This window comes from Agelaius tricolor, unplaced genomic scaffold (assembly GCF_023055355.1).
Source record: "Agelaius tricolor isolate 1412-34295 unplaced genomic scaffold, bAgeTri1.0.p SCAF_72, whole genome shotgun sequence".
Lineage (NCBI taxonomy): Eukaryota > Metazoa > Chordata > Aves > Passeriformes > Icteridae > Agelaius > Agelaius tricolor.
The window spans coordinates 318138-337946 of NW_027269332.1; the positions used below are offsets into that span (position 1 = coordinate 318138).

The following is a 19809-nucleotide window of genomic DNA, read 5'->3' on the forward strand; positions in this document are numbered from 1 at the left end:
CAGGGATGCTGCTGAGCTGAGCTCAGGCTCCTGCTGAGCGCTGGCAGATGGCTCCCAGCAGACAAACAAGAGCGGTAAAGTCATCAGATAAAAACAGAGCCCTTCATCTCAAACGCCCCTTGAACCTGCAGTTCCTCTGTTTGCAGCTGAAAGATCGATTTTTGAAATTTTGCTAATGCATTTTAAACTTGGCTGAGCACTGGGTGCTATAAAGTCACAAATGCAAACACTTTGCGAAAGGCACTGAGTAGGTTAAAATAAAGGAAAGACAGATGTAAACCAGAATCTCTTTTTATCAGCAACTCCAATTCCAAACCTTTAAGTCTCTTGGTGAAGCCACAGAAAAAGTTCCATGGCAGTCATCTTGCACTCATATTGAACTCCCCCATAGCTGGATTCTTTTGCCTCTTTACAGACCTACTGAAAGGAGGTGGGATCTCCCCAGCTCTGGGTTGAAAGGAGTCTGTTCTTACAGGGAAGATCAGCTGAGATGCTTTCACAAATCCCCTCCCGACACCTGTCCCAAGAGCAAGAGCCACGCACCCTGTTTGTCTTCACACCCTTCTCTCCTGTAGGCCCAGTGAAACCCAAAAATCCAGTTTATTGATGACATCAGGGACTCTGTTGTGATGAAACAAAAGCAGAAGCAAATTCTGGGTCACAGAGTTTCTTTTTGCTACTCTCCCACTCCCATTCCCAGGGGCTGAGTGACAGCTGTGTGCTGCATTAATTGATTTGAGATGGTCACAGCTCCGCTCTGCACTCAGGAAAGGGATTTGTTTTTCTGAGTAACAAACACTGCCTTACTCCTGCTAGCCCCACATTAGAAAGGACAAACCCTGCTGCAGAAGGAATCTTTTGCCATTTGGTCCAACAGTGCTGCCAGCTTACCAACAACTCTATAAAACAGCTCTTGTGATTACTCACAGCATCCTCAAACCCCCTCTCTGTCTGATGGCAAAGGAACCCCAGCAGTGCCTGCAGGAGGTGGGGAAGGGCCCAGGAGACATTTCCTGAGTTTCCTCCCACATTCCCCTCATTTCTGAGCCTCTCTGCTCCTTCACTGGCCACCCAGACCAAGCCAAGTCTCCTGATAAGCCACAGCTCAGCCCCTGCTCACCACCAACACCCCCCTGGATTCCAGGGCTGCAAAACACTGGGAATTCCCTGGCTTGGACTGAAGCAGTGGGAATCTGAGCACTCCTGCTGCATCCAAACATTAATCCACATTTCTGTTACTCAACAAAGACACGCTGAGGCTTATCATCTGAGCTATTCCAGACCCAAAAAGAGAAGGCAGAACTTCCCCCAGCCCACAAGAAAGAATTTCCCAGTGTAAGCAAGGAGCATAAACCTGGCTTTCACTACAAACATTCACGTGGTGCTGAAAGCAGGGTTTCCAAAACTCACCCTAGCAAAGCACCCAGAAGTTCAGAGGCACCACTGCAGCTTGTGAGGCTCTGAGGCAGTCCTTACATGTCATACATTACACAAGCCCAACAGCCCCAGCCATCAAGGTCATCACACATTCCCAGCTTCCAAGCCATTGCACACTGCCACTGTCATTCAGCCACTGGCACTTGGCAGCACTCACTGCAAGCAGTGAGTCACCACACACCACGAGCTTTAGTGGTTCTGGCGTGGGGAGGTTTCCCGTGCAGGCACAGGGGCAGCAGCAGAGGTGGAAAGCAGAGAGCTGGCAAAAGAGGTGAGCACAAGACAGGAAGCATATTTGGGTCTGTCCTAATCTGACCAGTTTGCTGTGAGTAAACCAGGAATGCACAAACCCCATTACCCAGAGCAATCAAACAGCTTCTCAGGGGACAAACATGATTTATGTACTAAGTTCTTATAGGCCTGAAGTCCTGGCAGAAAATGTAATTGATCCAACTTCCTCCTCTGCCCAGTCTGGTGGCCTTAACAAGCTCACACTCCATGTGAGATGAGAATTCCTAAAAGCCTGTCAAACTGCACCACAGAGATGACTGCATGCTATGACTCCCACCCACCTTGCCAAGATGATTTGTTTTCCATCCAGCTCTCCTGCTGAACCATCACATCTCCCCTCATCCCCAGCATCAGGGGGATCCCCAGGGTCTGGGGAACCCTGGGCTTCCAAGGACAGTGGAACAGCTTCAGGAAATGCTCCTGGCAGAAATCAAGTCTGGAGTTTGACCTTCCCCTCCTCTTTGTGACTGAGCTTCCCATCCTTTACAGACTTCTTTATTCTGGGAGAACACAGTTACAGCATCCATTGGAGTAAAGGTAGTAAACAGGAGACGTGCTGCTGCTCAGGGAGCTGCCAAGCACACTACAACAAAGCAAAGCATGCCACCTTGGAATGCCTGCAAGAGTTATATATACTGAAACACTGTGAAATTCTAAATTGAAGCCAAGCCTGAAGAGTTTGACATATACAGCCACACATACCACAGGAAACTATTTTGGGTTGAAGTACTGTTGGAATTCCTAAGTTTAATTAGCTGCCATGCTCCAGATTTCACAGACTACCCGTAATCCAAAGAAATCTAAATATTAAAAATACTTGAACTAGGCTCCGAAAAGATCTGAGGGAGGAATTCCTAAACCAGCTCTTTCCAATGAGACATAAAACTCACACATGCAGTCTCCCAGGCTGGTGCATTCACCCAGGAACCCACACCCACCATTCCCAAAGGATGAGGCACAGCGCTGGGGACAAACCTCCTTCAGAGGACTCCAGGAAACCCCTGGATCACAAACTCAGGGTCCCCTGGGAGACTTGCATCTCTCTCCCTGGCAGCCTGAGGAAGGTTACCTGTTGTGTTATGCAGTGAGAGTTCTATCATCATTATGGTGCAAGGACTCGAGGAGTTTCGTGCCTCCTCGATGGTTCCCGCAGGCAGCTCCTCTGGCTGTGGCTGTGCCTGTTCCTGATCCTTGCAGCAGCCACCCAACTCCTCTGACTCCTGATCCCACCAATCCTCTCTTTCACACCACTGCTCTTATTGGCTGCAGCTGTGGCCTGTTACCATCAGGCCTGCTCCTGATCTTTGGTAATTGGTTCAGCTGCAGCTCTTCAGGGGACAAGATTACCTTCTACACCACCTTCATTCACCCATAGTGTGTCCCCCTACAGCTAACAGAGTGATGTGAGCAGCCTGGCAGAGCTCTGGCTGTGCCAGGGATCAGTTTTGGTGCTGCTATTGATGGGCCAGCTGACAGCTCAACCACTGCTCACCAGCAGAGAGCCCTGACTGGGGAGATCTCATCCATGAAAGCACTGGCCCATGGAACGCTGCAGTCAGGATCCCCAGGGGAGTGAGGAAGGGAGGAGGCAGCTTCTCCAGGTCAGTGATTGATCTGGAACTCATCAGTTTGCACTGGAGGAAGCCCAATCCTTCAGGAACTCTGTGGGAACAGTGCTGGGAGCAGGAACCCCCCCAGCCCCAGGACATGGCAACCCAGGACACGCTCTCTTTCTGATCCCTTTGTCCCCAGCTTCCTGGGGCAGCTCTGGACTCGTTCCACAATGAACTGACTGAGCCTGTGCTTTTCCTTCCTGCTGCCAAGTAAAGATAAAAATGTGCCCTATCAGGAAGATAAATGTCAGCTCCTGACCTGCGTGAGCACACTCCCACGTTCTCACCTCCAGGATGTGCACTGCACAGAAGTTAACCCCAAATGCTTTTCCCTTGGACCCAGCCTCAGCTCCAGGCCTGACACAGCTGATCCGAGAGCATCCTCCAGCTGGGCAGTCCAACTGGCACCCCTTTAGGTCTCAAATTCATCTTGAACATCCACCTTGCAGCTCAAGGATGCATGACAAGTTACAGAGCTCTACTGCATCATGACCAGCTGCTCTATGCTACTCATTTCAAGAAACTTATGCAGTGAATTATTTAGGGAAAAAAAAAGGATCAGTTCAGAAGCAACAACTAAACAGTTTTAGAGAGCAATAATTCAGTTTCCACAGCAATTAAACTGTTTACTACAGGGTTCGAGATGAGCTATTTAGTTTTCAACAGCATGGTGACATTTTGTTTCCTGGTACAATGTCAAAATCTAAAAATCAACCAGATAAAAAAGCAAATTAGTACAAAAAGGGTGTATGAGCCAAAGAAGAAACACATTTTTTAAATTGATTAAGCAGTAATCTAAGAATAAGACAAATATATTTAAGAACTAACCATTCCAAGAACACCTGCACTTCCTTAATTAAGCATAATGAAGGAATTGATTGTTTATGTAAGCTCCAAGAACATGGAAGGCTGTTGTGAGTAACAACAGTAATTTGGGACAAGGTTTTGAACTAAGTTAGTGAAGGCAAAATGAAGTCTCAAAATGCTCAGAACCTGAGACATTGGTTTATTTGGGACATCATGCTACCACTGCATTTACTGCAGGACTTTCTGCAGCATTGGTACCAAGCCTTGACAGAGACAGGAAACTGAACTTAAAGGGCCTGATGTAGTAATTAGTCCTGCTAAAGACATTTCTGAGTTTTTAGGCACTGCAATAAAAGTCCACTACCAGCAGATTTATGCTGCACACCTCTCACAAATCTGCAGATCCCCCCAGGCTTCCCAAACCATTGGGAGTGGGCACTTTTGGGGCAGGAGCCACATGATGGAAGTGCTGCAGAAGAGAGAGAACAGCAGCACCCAGAGCCAGCATGTCCCTGCTCTGCCCAGCCAGGGCACTCTGGGGACAGGCTGGCTCCATGTCCCTGCTCTGCCCAGCCAGGGCACTCTGGGGGCAGGCTGGCATGTCACACAGAGCTGCAGCAGCAGCAGCTCCCCATGTGCCCCACAGAGCCCTGACCTCCCCAGAGGTGCCCCAAAGGCTGGAAGCCAATCTGGCCAAGGGCACATGGCCCAGGAGCTCTGCAGCAGCTGAAAACCCCCAGAACACAAAGCTGGGAGCTTTCTGAACACACATTCTGTGTCCATGCCATACCAGCAGTGTCCCTGATCCCGCTGGAGCAGACAGTGAGGAGTCACCTCATCAGAAATGCAGTGTCTGCACCCAGCCAGAACAAAGCATGCCTTGTTCTCAAGTCTCACCCCAAAACCACAGCAACCAACCCCACTTTGAGACAGAAATCAAGGAATTGCCTGCTGTAACTCATCATCCCTCAGCCTGAGCTGCTGGTGCCCCAAAGGACAAGCTAACCCTCAGCAAACCAAGTTCACTGGATGCCAAGGCTGTCTAGTTGGCAAAATGCACTCAGAGAATGAAAAAAACCGAGCAGCGAATGTTGTTTTCCTGTCTTTTTGCTAACCATATGGACATTTTCCCTAGCACAGCTCTTAAGTAGGACAGGTACCAGAGATAGCTGCAGTGAGTGGGCTGTACTCCACATATTTCATCACTCCACTTCCAAACCTCACCACTTCAACAGTCATCTCTAGAGCAAAATGATTCTCCTCTCTTGTGGCACGAAAATGCCCTCTCCTATTATGGTTTCATGGCCTCTCTCATACCTCTGGCCATTGAAGCTGGACCCTCAATTTACTCAAGTGATCTGCTTCCATCTGACACTCGAGCTTCCTCACTGAAATGATCATTTACCTCACGCTGTTTTAATTAATTGTTACCTCCTTGGGTAACCTTGCTTAACCAACAGAGCAGTCCTTAAATTGTCCACTTCACTGAATGTTTTACCCTTACTTGATTGCTGCTCTGATTTAGCCACACAGTTGTTCTCAAATTTCAAACTAGGCTCTTTCTCTGCTACTCTGCTTCACATAAATGTTTCTTTATTTTATTCTCTGCTCTTTGTGTTCTTCTTCAGGCCCCCTGCTGCTACCAACTCCTTGTCTCTACTGTGTGAAGCCCTCTGCCAACCTTCCACCTCCCTTCCAACCTCCCGAGGCTTCTCCATCTCACCACCTTCCCTCCTGCCCTCCAAGAGCATTCTCCTTCCTTCTGGAGCATCCCTTCCACAATCCTTTCCTTCCAGCTGACAGGAGGGCTCTGACACTCCTCCCAGGAGAAAGTTCAGCTTCTAAATAAGAATGGGTGAAGGAAGGCACCCTGCCCTGAGAGCAGCCAGGAGCAGGACAAGGACAAGGCTAGGGCCGGCAGAGCAGGACAAGGACAAGGCTAAAGCTGGCAGACCTGTGCCCCTGCCCAGCCCCTGATGCCTCTCACCAGGGATGGAAGAAGCTGAGGGATCTGGGACACAACCAGAGCCCAATTTGCACCACTATTTATAGAACATATTACTCTTTCAAGTGGGAAGAGCTGCTGGTGACAGCTGAGGTGGTTCTGGAAAGGATCCAAAGCATTGAGGCAATCCTTTTCCAGAACACCAGGGCACAAGCTGTTCTGGAGCTGGCATGCCTGTGGTGTCACCTGTACATCCCCAAGGGCCAGCAGGCACAGCCAGCACCTCGGGCAGCACCAGGGAAAGCAGGGAAACCTCCCAAGGGTGAATCCCCTCTCCCCTTTCCAGAGGAGCTGCATCAGCTTGCTCAGGAACAGCACAAGCCCAGAGCACTCAGAGTGCTTTCCACTGGGAGTTAACTTCCTGAAGGTTTATGGTCTTTTACTGTATTAACATTTAAAAGCTGCTGCTAAAAAGAGCAAGCAAAATTCCTAAACATCCTTCAGGAAATTTATCCAACATACCTACTCAGTATGAGGATGAAAGTAAAAATCCACTAAATAAATCATTCAACCTACTTAGTCCTGCAAGGAAGCAGCTTAAGACAGGCATATTGCCTGAGAGTTGTTTTTAAAATACTTTTAAAATCAAGTTTAGGTGCTCAATCACTTGTCCAGTGTGTTTTGGGAGATCTTCCTCTGCAATACATTCAGCCCATTCACTTTAGACCCAAAGAGGTGACGATGAAGTGACAATGCCTGGCTATTTCTCCCTTAAACTGGCTTAAAGCTGGTCTGTTCCTAGCAGTTACCCAGGCTTTTGTGAAACACCTCCACATTGGCAGCAATTCACCAGTGGAAACAACTTCTCAAGACTCTGGGGTTTCTTTTTAATTGCTCTAAGGCAAAACAAGTTACTGCTCTTGAAAGGAAAGGAGTAAGATTGGCACCAGGCAGACTCGGACACCACCTGAAACCAAACCACGAAGCTGAAAGCTCTCTGGCAAAGAGCTGATGAAGCTCAAACCCATCGAGGGTGAGCCCTGATTTCAGGTGTCAGACACTGCCCATGCTCTCCTGGCCATGCCACAGAGAGGAGCCCAGCAGCCCACGTCCCCCCATGGCAGAGGGAACGCAGCTTTTCTCCCTGATGCAGGTCTGCTCTTCTGCAGCACATGAGAAAAATGACTTTGTACTCAATTTATAAAACCAACTCAAGATTTTCCCACAGATTAGGTGGGGAACAACAACAAACTCAACCCTCTTAGTACAAGACTCTCAGTAGCAATGGCCTGTTAGACAAGTGAAGCACAAAACAGTTTGTTTGTGAGAGAAACAGTTTGTAAATGAGAGAAAGCATCAAAGACCCAAGGCAAAAATAAACATGTTCTCAGCTGCTGGACCCATCAGCAGTTACTGAACTACATTAAATAAATGTTTTCCACTTGTTCTGTTGTCTAAACAGATCCATCAAAACACACAATTTCTCTATTGATAGGTTCAGTTCCTTGCTGTTGTTGCCATTTGTGGATCAGAAAGCTCCAAGAGCACTCTGCCATTCCCTTCTGGATACACAAAAGGCAACGGCTGGAACAGGATAGGAAGGATAACAGCCCCATGTGCATTTTCACTGCTTCATCCAGCTGGGCACACATAAACCTGGAGAAGTTCAGCATTTGTCCATAAGGCTCAGCAAGTGTGTTTGTGCTGGATGCTTGCTGGCTGCCAAGACAAAATGTTCAATAATATGACCTATGAAGAAATGCCCAGATTGGTTTTGTTTCTCTTATTCCCTTCACTGTTGCAGTTTCCTTAATTAAAAAATGCATCTAATTATAGGCTGATATGTAATTCTCACTATAGCAATCCCTAGCACTTAAAAACTGTGAGTCAGGCCCCCAAAATGATGATTAAGCACAGAAATGAGGCATCTGAATTACAACAACCCACACTGGATTTTTACTTGCCTTTGGGGGGCCAAGCCACCATTCACATCTGCAGCACTTCCCTGCAGGTATGAGGGCAGAACATTGAGTTTCATTTCCATGCCATGAAAGCAGGACTGTCACAAGGGCCTGACTGCTGGCACAGCTTTGCAAGGGGGCATTCTCCAGGTTACAGGGGTACCCCCAGCCTCAAACCCTTCAGCATCCTTTGCTGCTTTGCTCCGGGGGAGGAAATTCTGCAGGGGCATCCCCTGGCCTGCGGAGCTCCAGAGCCTGAAAACAGCTGGGATCCTGGTCCTTGGCCAAAGCTGCCCTCCTCATGACCCTAAATGCTGACCACCACAGTGATAAACCCCAAACTCCTGCCCAGGTAACTGAGGAATTGTGGTAGGCATAATAAACTTGCTGTAGACAGTGTTCACTTCATCATTCCCATTCTCATCTGATCCAACAGCATTCCTCTGCTCCTGCCTCATGAATATTGCATCTCCTTTCTATCCCATGTTACAGCCACACCCTAGAGAAATTAATTCTCATGCTGTTTCCATTGCCATTAGGGCCTCAATAGCACAACTCAGGAGACTGCAGGGTCTGAACCTCACTCAGACAAATAGGAAGGTAACGTTGCCTGAGTGGATGGCAGTAAATGACCCACAAGGAGCAGGGATAATCTACAGACTGCATTCCAATTAGGAATGTCTGCTGCAGCATTCGCTACTGCTGGCTCAGTTGTGACAGAACTCACAGCTGCAGCAGCAAATCTGAAATTCACCAGTAGCTGGCAACTCATTCTTTATACTGTAAATAATTGTGAGCTACTGTCCAGGAACAGGGATTCATATCCCTGGTGAATGCTACACATGGAATAAAGAGCTCTTCTATTCGCTCTGAAGTAGATAAATGCTTCAATGGAAGTCATGGGAAGAAGAAAAACACTGAAACAAATGCATTTCCCACATCACAAGCAGGTAGCCCTGCAGGCTGTGGCAGCAGGGACCAAACCCTGAGCTCAGCTATTGGGGCACCCTGCAGAACAGCCACACAGCCTGGCACTTACCAGGGAAATCCCTCCTTGGCACGGCAGTGCAGCCACAACCAACATCCAGGGAGGCTCCAAGGGCCTGCAGTGTCCTCCAGCCCAGCCTTTTGTGCCCTCCTGCTGCTGCAGTGCCCCTGGGTGCCCTCTGGGGCTGGGCAGTGCCCCTCAGTGCTGCTCACCTGTGCTGCACGGCTGGGGCCAGTGGGGGATGATTGGTTGGGCACAGCCCCACCCCAGCCACCCCTGACTCTGTGCCTGCAATGCTCCTTCCCATCAAAAACTGCACTAACACGTGGGAAACCCACCCCATTCATCACAATGCATCATCTGCACAGCCAGGATCTCTAACTACACACATTCCTGGAAGGAAAATCCTTCTGAGCACAGAATGTCTCTCTGCAAGCTTATGGCACTGTAAAAATAATAATTTCTGGACAAGGATGATTATTCACAGCATTCCCAACCAGCACCAGCGGCGACCTAGACCTGAAGTTCCCTTACAAGAGATAACCATGCCATGTACAGAGTTTCCTAATTCCCTTTATAGCTCTGCTTCCTTTGCTGTACAGGAGTCCCTGGGGAGCCAAAGTGTCCCCTGCAGTTCAAAGCAGGAGCACCGAAGCCCAGATGAGCAACCCCAATAGTCCTCATCCCAGATTTTGCCATTGGGCCTAAATCTGACTGACTCACTGAGAAAGGCAGAGAGCTTGGGGTTCAGCATCTCCACTCACTGCACATTTCAGCCTTTTGGACTGCTTTCCTCAGCTCTCCTGGCATTTCTGAGCACTGCCCAGAGCAGAGGATCCCTCATCACCCTGCCCTGGGACACCACCACAGCACCAGCAGAACAAGGGAACCTCCAAACACTGAGGCAGATGGAACAGAATTCCCAGAACTGACATTTGGCCAAGATGGACCACACAGAAAAATATTAAAATCTTTTCATTGGAGAAAATAAAATGTCTTGTTTGTTTGTCCTCCATCTCTGACAGGAAATACAAAGCTGTTGTTTCTCTATTACAGCAACGGCCACTCCTGGCATTCCAGAAATATGCAGAGCAAGTTTTTCCCACAAGAAAGCAAGGAAAATAGCTGATGATCTGTTTTCCTAGCAGTCCTTAAAGTACAGGGGATCTGTATAGCAGCTATTAAATGAAAGCTGGTGGTGCTTCCTTGGAGCAGAGGCAAGCTGATAAGTAAAGCTTTATCTTGTAATAGGTGAAGGCAGAGTCTGCAATTGACCTGGAAGTGCTGGAGTATCAGGGATGCAAAACAACAGATGCCCTGATCATCAGTGGGAGCTGCAGGACTCTGGACAAGGGTACTGCTAGCTCAGATGGGGAAGGAGAGAGAGGAGTAAATAATTTCACACCAGTTCTCTGTATCACTGCTGTGAACATTAATTGGACAATTATAGAAGGTGCCACTCCAATAGTCTGGGCTCCCCTTGAGGCTGAGGAGGGCCTCAAGCAGCTTGAGAATGGGAATAGACTGAAGAACAGGCGCAGGGGAAAATAGAAGGAAAATATCAACACAATAGTTGTTCGGGAAATGTTCACGATGCTTTCAGCAAACATGAAAGACATTAGAAGTGTTAACCATTTCTATTCAGCTGTTCCCAGCAGCTTTAAAAGCCCCACTGTAGCCACATCTCCATTTGAAAAAAGCATCTCTAAACCAAGAAATTAAGGAGGGCATTTTCCAGCAAACGGAACAAAAAGTCAAAATAAAAGTCTATTGATGTAATGCAATAACAACAAAAAGCCCACGCCATTCTGCTAGCCATAAAATATTGTATAACAATCTAATTTCATAACTTTCACCTTTATCCCGAATGGAGCAGTGGGAAAGTGACCTCCAGAATCCTGCTGAAAGCTGGGATTTAATCCTCCACAATATAATTCACCTTGTTAAAAATTTCAAATACCACTAAGGTCAAGGCACGGGCACAGCTTCAGGAAGCTCAGAGCTTCTGCAGCAAACACTTCACAGAAACAAATGCTTTGCCAGGGTCCAGGGACTTACCAGTGCCTTGTCCCACCCCATCTGCTGTTTATCTAATCAGGTTAAATTCCAAGACCGGGGAGAAGAACCTCCGGTCTTCTGTATGTAAAAACTGTGACATGACAACAGCTGAATCCACACTGAGGTTTACAAACACTACTGAGCTTGGATGAATGTGCTTCAGTCTGAATTTAACTGTGTGCAGCTGTGTTAAAATGCTTTAGCATCAGGAGCAATTTCCTTGAATTCTGAGAACCCCATGCAGCATACAGAAAAAGATTAACATATACCCAGGGACTTAAAATTTAAGTATTTTTTTGGTGCTCAGAAAACTGGAACAACAGAAGGCTGCAGTCCAAACAGCTTCCTCATTTCAGGGAGGTTGATCCACACTGGGCAAAGACAAATTCTAAAGGGTGAAAGACAATTAAAAATCCAAATGGGAACATCCATACATGCAGCAGTGCCTGGTGTGTGCCTGGCAGACTTTGGGGGCCCCAGCTGGGTAACCTGAATTGCAGCAGAGTCCCCAGAGCCTGGCTGTGGGCCCTTGGCTGCTCCCAGCTAACAGGGAAGGAGCCTCAGGGAGCTGGCCACATCCTCCCATATCCACTGGCAGACTGGGGCTTGTACAAATCCAGAGGAGAGCAGCAATCCAACACGGAGCAGGATACCAGGGATCGCAGCAGTCTGTTTCACCAGCACTGCCAACCAGAGTCTGCAAGAAAATGCTGCTAGGGTCAAGGAAGGAGAGAGCAGGAGCTGGAACTCAGGAATTTAAATCAATTCCTATCCTGCCAGCACAGCTCTCATCTGCAAAGGCACTGTGAGCTAACTCAGATAACTATTTCTCCTTGTTTCCATGTCATTCAGGTATCCTCCTTGAAGATATGGAGCCAAGCCTCTCTACAGCTTGCTTTCTTCATCACAGCCTCCAAATAACAACATGCAATTAGAACATTTCTTTCACCTTTAACCTGCTCCTCAAAACTGTACCTCTTCACCAAAACTACTTCTCATCCCAGCTGGAAACCACAAACTGCAAATACTCCATTTACCACCAATGAAGCAAATACAACAGCAACAACAACAAAATCAAGTAAAATGTTCATGAAAACACAGCCAGGCAGTAGCACTAAGGACAGAAAAATGAACTGGATTTGGCTCAACACGTGGGCATATCCATGAGTTTCAGGGCAGGGCTTCTCAGGGCATAGAGGCAGAACTAACCTAATCCAGCATCTCCCAGACCTATTCCTAGCTCTGTCCTTCATATGCATCCAGGGAAAGCAGGGATAACTCTGTATTTGATGAACCTGTTTAAGAAGGGCCAAAGTCTTATCTAAAGCCAACCCGAGCAATGCAAAGCTTAATCTCAGATTTGCCTTGAAATAGCCCAGTGAGGATCCCCAGACTCACGTAATTTGCAGTGCTGCCATAAAAAGAGAAGGAAAAACCCCATGTGAATAAGGAAACCCTTGCTGTGCTGCTCTCCGTGCAGACAGGAGCAGCTGGCAGGGGGCATTCCAGGGGGGAAAGCCCCTCTGGCACCTGGGAGCAGAGCAGGGCTCCTGCAGGGCAGCAGCAGGGGAGGCTGCACAGCCTGGGCACATCCCCACTGCCAAAACCAGGGCCTGGGAATTCTGTGCCCTGGGTGATGGCCATGGCAAATGGACAAATCTGCTGGGAAGGAGCAGCTCACCCCAGCCAAGGGGAGCAGGGCCAGTTTGGCAGTGCCAGAGCCATCACTGGGGAGCAAGGACACAAAGACACAAGGACACAAGGACACAAAGACACACAGACAAGCTGTAGCAGATGCTCTGGCTGCAGTCAGGTCATGAGCAGTGAGTTCACAGGGGACATCTGCCACCCGTTTGGCCAAGTGACCCCCAGAACAATCCCTGGTGACCTTTCAGCATCCCACAAAAGTGAAGCAGCAGAAGCAAGAACAGGGCTGAATCCCAGAGAAGCCTTGCTGGTGTCTGGCAGGGACTGCCCCAGCTCTTCCTGAAGAGCCTCTGAGGCTCTCCCCATCATGCAGCCCCTCCAGGGGGCTGCTGGCAGCCCAAACCCACTGGCCCCACAGCGCTCCCACTCCCCAGAGGAGCTCCATCCCCCACAAATGAATGGCAGAGTCACATAAACACGCAGTGCTTGGGATTCTATGTGGCTCTATGGAGCTTGTCAGGCAGATAAAAAGATCCAGTTCTGCCTTTAATGAATTGCAGTATTTTAAACAGAATCATCCTAAAGGTATTACTGTATGCAATTTACTTCAGCAAATAGCAGACAACAAGTAAAACCATTTTTGCCTAAATAATCTCAGCAGCTCGAGGCCCTAAAAAACCCCCTAAGCAATCTGTAAAAACAATTAGGGCTCAATAACATTAACCACCTCAGAGGATGACAAGCCATTATACTGAAGGCAGATTAGACACATTAGCTATTAGTGGCTCTAATGATGGTCTTGCTCCTATTTTGACCACTTTGCAGCTCAAAATTGAGCAGTTTTACCATCTGACTGACAGAATATTCAACATTTGTCAGACAGGAGATGCTTTCACTGTATGACTACCCTCAACCTCTAGTCTCTTGAAATTTAAAGGCATCCATGGCTAATTATGCAGGTATTTTCTGGAAGTGCATTCAAGCACAAAACCCCCACTGAATCATTCCACGAGAACCAGGCCACTCTGGGTTCCTGCATAAGGGGCCAGATCTTTCCTGAAGGTTTCTGGCTGTGCAGAGAGGAGAAGGAAGCAGCAGTGGAGACTGAGGGGCCACCACCACTTGGCTGCCAGGGTTCAACCCAAACTACCCCAAATTGCCCCAATGGTTTCCCTGAACTTGCCAAGTCACTTAGTGAAGTTCTCCTTGGTAGAGAAGGCAAAGGGGAATAGTCTTTCTGAGGTTTGGAAAATGTTATTTCATCGAATTAATCACCCAAGATCCAGTTCAGCAATAGGAGTCCAGTGAGTCCATGGGAGCAGAAAGCCCCAAACCCAGCAGGTGCTTGCTCTGGGTAGCAAGAGCCTGGCTATGCAATCCCACAAGTGCCACTCCATTACACAAAGCAGAACTGGATTTTCAGCCCAGATTAATTCCAACTTATGCTTCAAACTGAGTGAAACCAAAATTGCCTGTTAACCAGAACGTGGCAGGAGGGCTAGGGAGAACAGCAATTAACACTGCTCTTCAGCAATATTTGATTAATAATAAAGAATACTTTACATTAGACTATTATGGAAAGCCATATTACTTGAAAGTTCACATGCAGGTTTTCTGTGAAGCTTTATCCCTCCTTTCCCATTCCAACAGAGACTGACCTTCTCTGGAATTTTCCAGCAGAAAGTTAAATTTGGAGTTTTTACAGCTGGCTTGCTTAGGGACATCAGCAGCAGAGCAAAGAGTTTCTGTTAACCTCAAATACACAGCAGCTTGCCTGACACGGGCTTCAACTTCAAAATCTTCCATCATGAACAGAAGCAAATTAAAGCAGCAAAAATAGAGTTCTACTTCACAAGTGTTGGAATAATACAGTTTACTCTACTCACTACATATCTCCAGCACACAATTTCTCTTAAAAACTACTCTTAAAGCAGGTTGATTTAAAGTTCATTGTATTTAGTGCTGTAAGAACTCATCAAGAGGCTCAGACAAGAAACAACAGCTCCTTTTATTGCATGAGACTCTCTTCAATAGCATCTCTGAGATAATCACTGTGCTTAGAGAGTAGAAAAACATGTGGGCAAGTGGAATAGCTGATAAGCCACACAGAGTTTGTTACTAAACCATGTGGTGGAAATGGTCTGAAACTGTTTTGTAAACTGGAGCTGCAGCAGCACTATCACTCTTCAAACATTTGGTTTACTAACATGACAACTGATAGACCAAACTCTTTCCTACATAACCTATGGGGCAATTTTTTGAAAAGCTGGATTCATGTGCCCCCAAAAATGGGGGAATTTGGTGCACAGGATCAAGATTAACTAATAGTCAAGAAGATTAACGTAGCTTCTAGGGTTAGTTAAGTGCTTTAGGAGAGGGATCCTGCATCTTATTGGAACTTATAGCCTGTTCTGTATTAAAGACAGGACTTTTTCCAGGCCTGCCTAATGAGAGAGAATCAGCACATTCCTGCTCATCACCCATCACTGCTCAGACTTCCTCCAGGCTCTGGGGGCTACCCAACAAATGTGCGTTTCAAGAACTGTAAGGATCCTGTTGATGTTGTCAAAGCTTGATATTAACATCAGCTCCAGTTCATGACAAAGGCAAATACATTCAGAGAATACTGAAGAGCTTAAAATAAACCTGTATGCCGCTTAAAAACAAACAAAAAATATTTTTAAAAAGGAAAATAAGTCCCTTGAATTTTGGATCTGATTCATTTTACTAAAGAGGGTGTTTCTGGGGGCATTCTGATTACCACTCACTCTGATCTTTACTTTGCTACTTGCTACAGGAACAAAAATCCAGCTTTCCTCCAAGAAAGGGAGGGAAATCTGCCTCTCTTCCAATTGCCTGTATTTCACCCAAACACGTGAGGAATTTTGGAGGGGATGCAGGTCTCCGCTGCAGACGCTTTTAAAGGAGAGTGATTAAAGATTCCTGCCCAGCGCAGGGACCCGCTGGGTTTCCCCGGCTGGCAGCGGGGGTAGCTCGGCTGCAGCTTGCCCCTCTCCCGTGCAGCTGGGCAGGCGAAGCGGGCCCCAGGGATCATGGCCATGTCCCAGCCACGGCAGGAGCAGAGAGGAGAGGCAAAAGGTGCCTTTTCACGTGGCTTCTCTAAGAAACCGCACAGAGCCCAGCAGCAGCGCGGAGCCTCCCGAGGCTGCTCGGGTGCACATCCGCGGAAACCATCCCTGAGCATCCCGGGGTCAGTGCAAAAACATCCATCCCTGAGCATCCCGGGTTCTCTGCACAGACATCCCTGAGCATCCCGGGGTCTGGGCAAAATCATCCATCCTTGCACATCCCGGGTTCTCTGCACAGACATCCATCCCTGCACATCCCGGGTTCTCTGCACAGACATCCCTGAGCATCCCGGGTTCTCTGCACAGACATCCCTGAGCATCCCGGGTTCTCTGCACAGACATCAATCCCTGCGCATCCCGGGAGCCGCACGGGCCGGGCTCTCTCCGGGGCTTTGTTAGCAGCCCCGGAGCTTTGTTCGGTGCCTGATATCCGCCAAGCGAGAAGCATCCCATTGTGCGGGCGCCGCCGCAGCCTCGGAGCCCTCACCCCGCTGGCAGCGCATCCCTGCGGGACGAGCCTCCATCCCCGCTCCGAGCCCCTTCCCCTCCGCAGCCAGCGAAGCCACCCCAAAAAGTTTTGCGGGGCAGAAGGGGCCCTGCCCGCCCACCGTGACAGAACAAAGGGTCGGGGCAGAAGGAATAAAGTTTGGGGCTCGGAGCGGCCGGGCGGGCTGCGGGCGCGGCTGGCGGTCCCCGCTGCCCGTCCCCGCTGCCCTTGGGCCGCGCACGGCGGTACCTGAACCGGGCGACCGCGGTCTGGTTCCTCCTCCACGCCTTGCCCTGCTGCAGCAGCACGCCCTGCACGATCTCCTTCTCGTCGGGCAGCCGGTACACGGGGAACACGTAGAGCCAGCAGAGCACGAAGACGCCCAGGGCGCTGGCGCCCACGGGCAGGCGGGTGCGCGGCCACTTCCACGCCAGCCCCGCCATCCTCCTCCTGCTCCCGCAGCGCCGCCGCGGCTCCGGGCCGCGCTCCGACATCAGGCCCGCGCCATGCGGGGCCGCGGGCGGGGGCCCGGCCCGGCCCGGCCCGGCTCGGCCCGGCTCAGCTCCGCTCAGCCCCGCCGCCGCCCGCCGCCATCGCCGCGGGGGAGCGGGGCTGCTGCTGCCGCTGCGGCTCGCTGCTCTCTCGGCGGCGGTGGCGGCTGCCGCCCTTGCTCACAGTCATTTGGTCCCTCGCGTTCCCCGCCAGATGATGCTCCGCCGCTCCCCGCCCTCCCTCCGCCTCCTGCCGAGCCCCTCGCTGAGCACCGACCCGGTAAATTTCCACCCCGCCCCGGCCGCGGGGGGCTCCGGCCTCGCTGCCCGGCCCGCAGCCGCCGGGGGAGGGAGGGAGGGAGGGAGGGAGGGAGAGAGGGAGACCTCGGTGCTGCGGGCTCCGCTCGGCGCCACGCCCGCCCCGCCCCGCCGCGGGCGCCGAGCGAGGGGGGAACCCGGCCACGGAGGGAGCTCCGCTCCGGCCTCGGCCCGGCTCCCACCGGCCGCTCTCCCCCTCTCTCCTTCCCTGCCGGCGCCTGGCTCCCTTCCCCGGCAGAGGCCGCAGCTTCTCCAAGGCGCCCCGGCGGCACCGACCCCCGCCCGCCCCGGCCCGGCCTCCCTCCCCCGCCGGGACACCCCCAGCCCCCGGCCCGGCCTCGGGCCCAGCTGAGAGCCCCGGGCCGCCATCACCGCGATCAGCGCCCGGTCAGAGCGTGTCCCGCACGAAGGACATCCCACAGGAACATCCGCGGGTTCAGGGGCTCCGGGAGGACGGAGCAAAGCGGGGCACGGCAGAGCCTTGGGCAGAGCGAGCCCTGCCCTCAGCGCCCGTCCCTCAGCGCCCGTCCCTCAGCGGCTCCTGCACGGAGCTCTGAGGGCGCTTGGCCTCTGCAGCCTGGAGCTGAGGGGCTGGGGGACACCTCGCAGCTCCCTGTGAGGGGAAGCACAGGGACAAGCACCGCTCTCATCCCCGCGGTGGCCCCTGAAGGACCCGAGGGAAGGACACGAAGCTGGGTCCGTGTCTGTGTCAGCACCCAGATGGTGCTGGGCACTGCCAGAGGCTCCCCGGGGAAGCGCTCATGGGATCAACCCCGGCACAGCTCAAGAAGCGTTTGGAGAGCACTCTCCGGCTCACCGTGGGTACTTGGGGCTGTCCTGTGCAGGAGCAGGAGTTGGATTTTGGTGATCCGTTTGGGTTTCTTCCAGTTCAGGATATTCTCTGATTTTCTGTGCCCACTTGGATGGTTGGGTCTGTGAGGGGAGCGCGGTGAGGGGCTGATGGTGCCCCAGCCCTCTGGGGCTGCTGCTGCAGTGCTCGGAGAGAGCAGCCACCCACAAACCAGGGAGCAGCAGCGTGACCCTTGCACACCTGCGGCAGTGCCCAGCTCGGGCTTCCCTCTGGGAATCCCTCTGCACACCAGGGTGAGGGTGCCCCATGCACGGCCCTCAGCCCTCCTAAATCCCAGTGCCATGGTTTCATGCCAGCAGAGCGACCCCAGCCGTAGGAAGCCCCTCTCTGATAATCAGGCTGAAGCAAGGGAGGCACACTCAGCTCCTCTCAGCGTCTCAGGGGCAGATCCCACCTTCAGAGCCACTCTCCAGTCCCTGGCACAAAAGGCAGATCCGCCCCATCCATTTGTGCTCACCGTCTCAGCCACACCTTCCAGAGCCCCTGGGAAACGCTGCGGACTGCCCCAGAGCCTGAGCGAGCAGCCAGTGCTTCCAGACTGTCAGCACACGGAGCCTTGGCTGTTCTGGGGCAGCTTTCAGGGCCGAGCAGTAATTAAGGGAATTAGGGGGTAATGGGGTGAAGGAAGGAAATCGGGAAGAAAGTTTGATACAGTTAGTTTGGTATCTCCTGGCCCTAAGGCAGCAATACAATACCATAAATACTGGCTGGGTGTTTCAACAGTATTTTCAGCTAGAGATCCCAACATGCTTAGTTCTCAGTGCAAAAATAAACCTGGACATCTCAAAGCACTTTTGGTGCTTGAGAGAAGGAATAACATTCTCATTCACAGTGTGTTGCTGTGTAGAATATACACTGACAAATAGAACACTTACTTCATGATGTCTAATGAACATCAAAATGCCAGAAACGTGTAATTGCAGAAGAAATATTATTTTCATTCATATTTGATATGCTTCAGTTGTCTGGAGTGTTATAGGTGTTTTCTAATGATAAAAAATGGGAAAAGAAACCGAGCAAGGCATTTTGGTTAACCTCTAGGAAAAAAATATTTAGAACCAGGTAAATATTTTCATTTTGGTGAGGAAATTATTTACCAACAGCAGAATAAACCAGAATCTGTTCAGTCACATCTGTTAAAAACAAACAGAACCATTCAGTCTCTGGAGACTAATTCAAAACATAGTTAGCTAGAGGCATTAAAAGTAAAACAAAAAAAGTGATTGAAAATGAGATGAACAGAACTGTGTCCCAAATTAGGTCCTGACTGTTTGCTCACCTTTGGTTGAGAAGAGACAGACTGGAGGCTCTGTGCTGCTTGGGAAACGAGAAAGTGGAAAAGAACAAGAGAAAGCAGCAATGACTTATTCTTTCAGCGTGCAAATGCTTGCAATGAGTTAAGTTAAAGTACACCCAATACACACAGGACTTTGAGGTATCTTTTATTGGTGCTCCTGTGAGACATTCCTCAGCATTTCCTGCCCTGTTTTGTGAGCCCGTTTCAGCAGGAGGCCCTGGAGGCTGCTCCCGGATCTCCATCGCCCTGCGCTGCCTGCAGGGCCACAGGAAGGAGCTGGGCAGGCCTGGGCACTGCAGCCTCCCCAGGGGAGCCCAGAGCGGGCCTGGAGCTCTGTGCAGCCTCGTCCCTCTGTCCTTGCCCCTGAGCAGCAGCACAGCGCTCCGCTCTGCCCGCGGGAAACGGGCGGGAAGAATGAGTGCCAAAAAGGAGCCCTGCTCACAAGCAAACGGCCTGAAATGCTTGAGAGACACCTGGCAACGGCTGAGGGGATACAGAGATGTGGTGAT

General features: G+C 50.4%; 1 protein-coding gene across 1 annotated transcript in view; it reads right to left on the bottom strand.

The window, feature by feature from the left end:
- ST8SIA1 (ST8 alpha-N-acetyl-neuraminide alpha-2,8-sialyltransferase 1) overlaps positions 1 to 17391 on the bottom strand; it is a 107016-nt gene extending 89625 nt beyond the window's left edge. The window contains exon 1 of the mRNA XM_071417986.1: positions 16573 to 17391. Within this exon, the coding sequence (XP_071274087.1) occupies positions 16573 to 16817 (245 nt within the window). The 5' untranslated portion in view covers positions 16818 to 17391. The remainder of the gene's footprint in view (positions 1 to 16572) is intronic.
- Positions 17392 to 19809: the final 2418 nt, after the last annotated feature.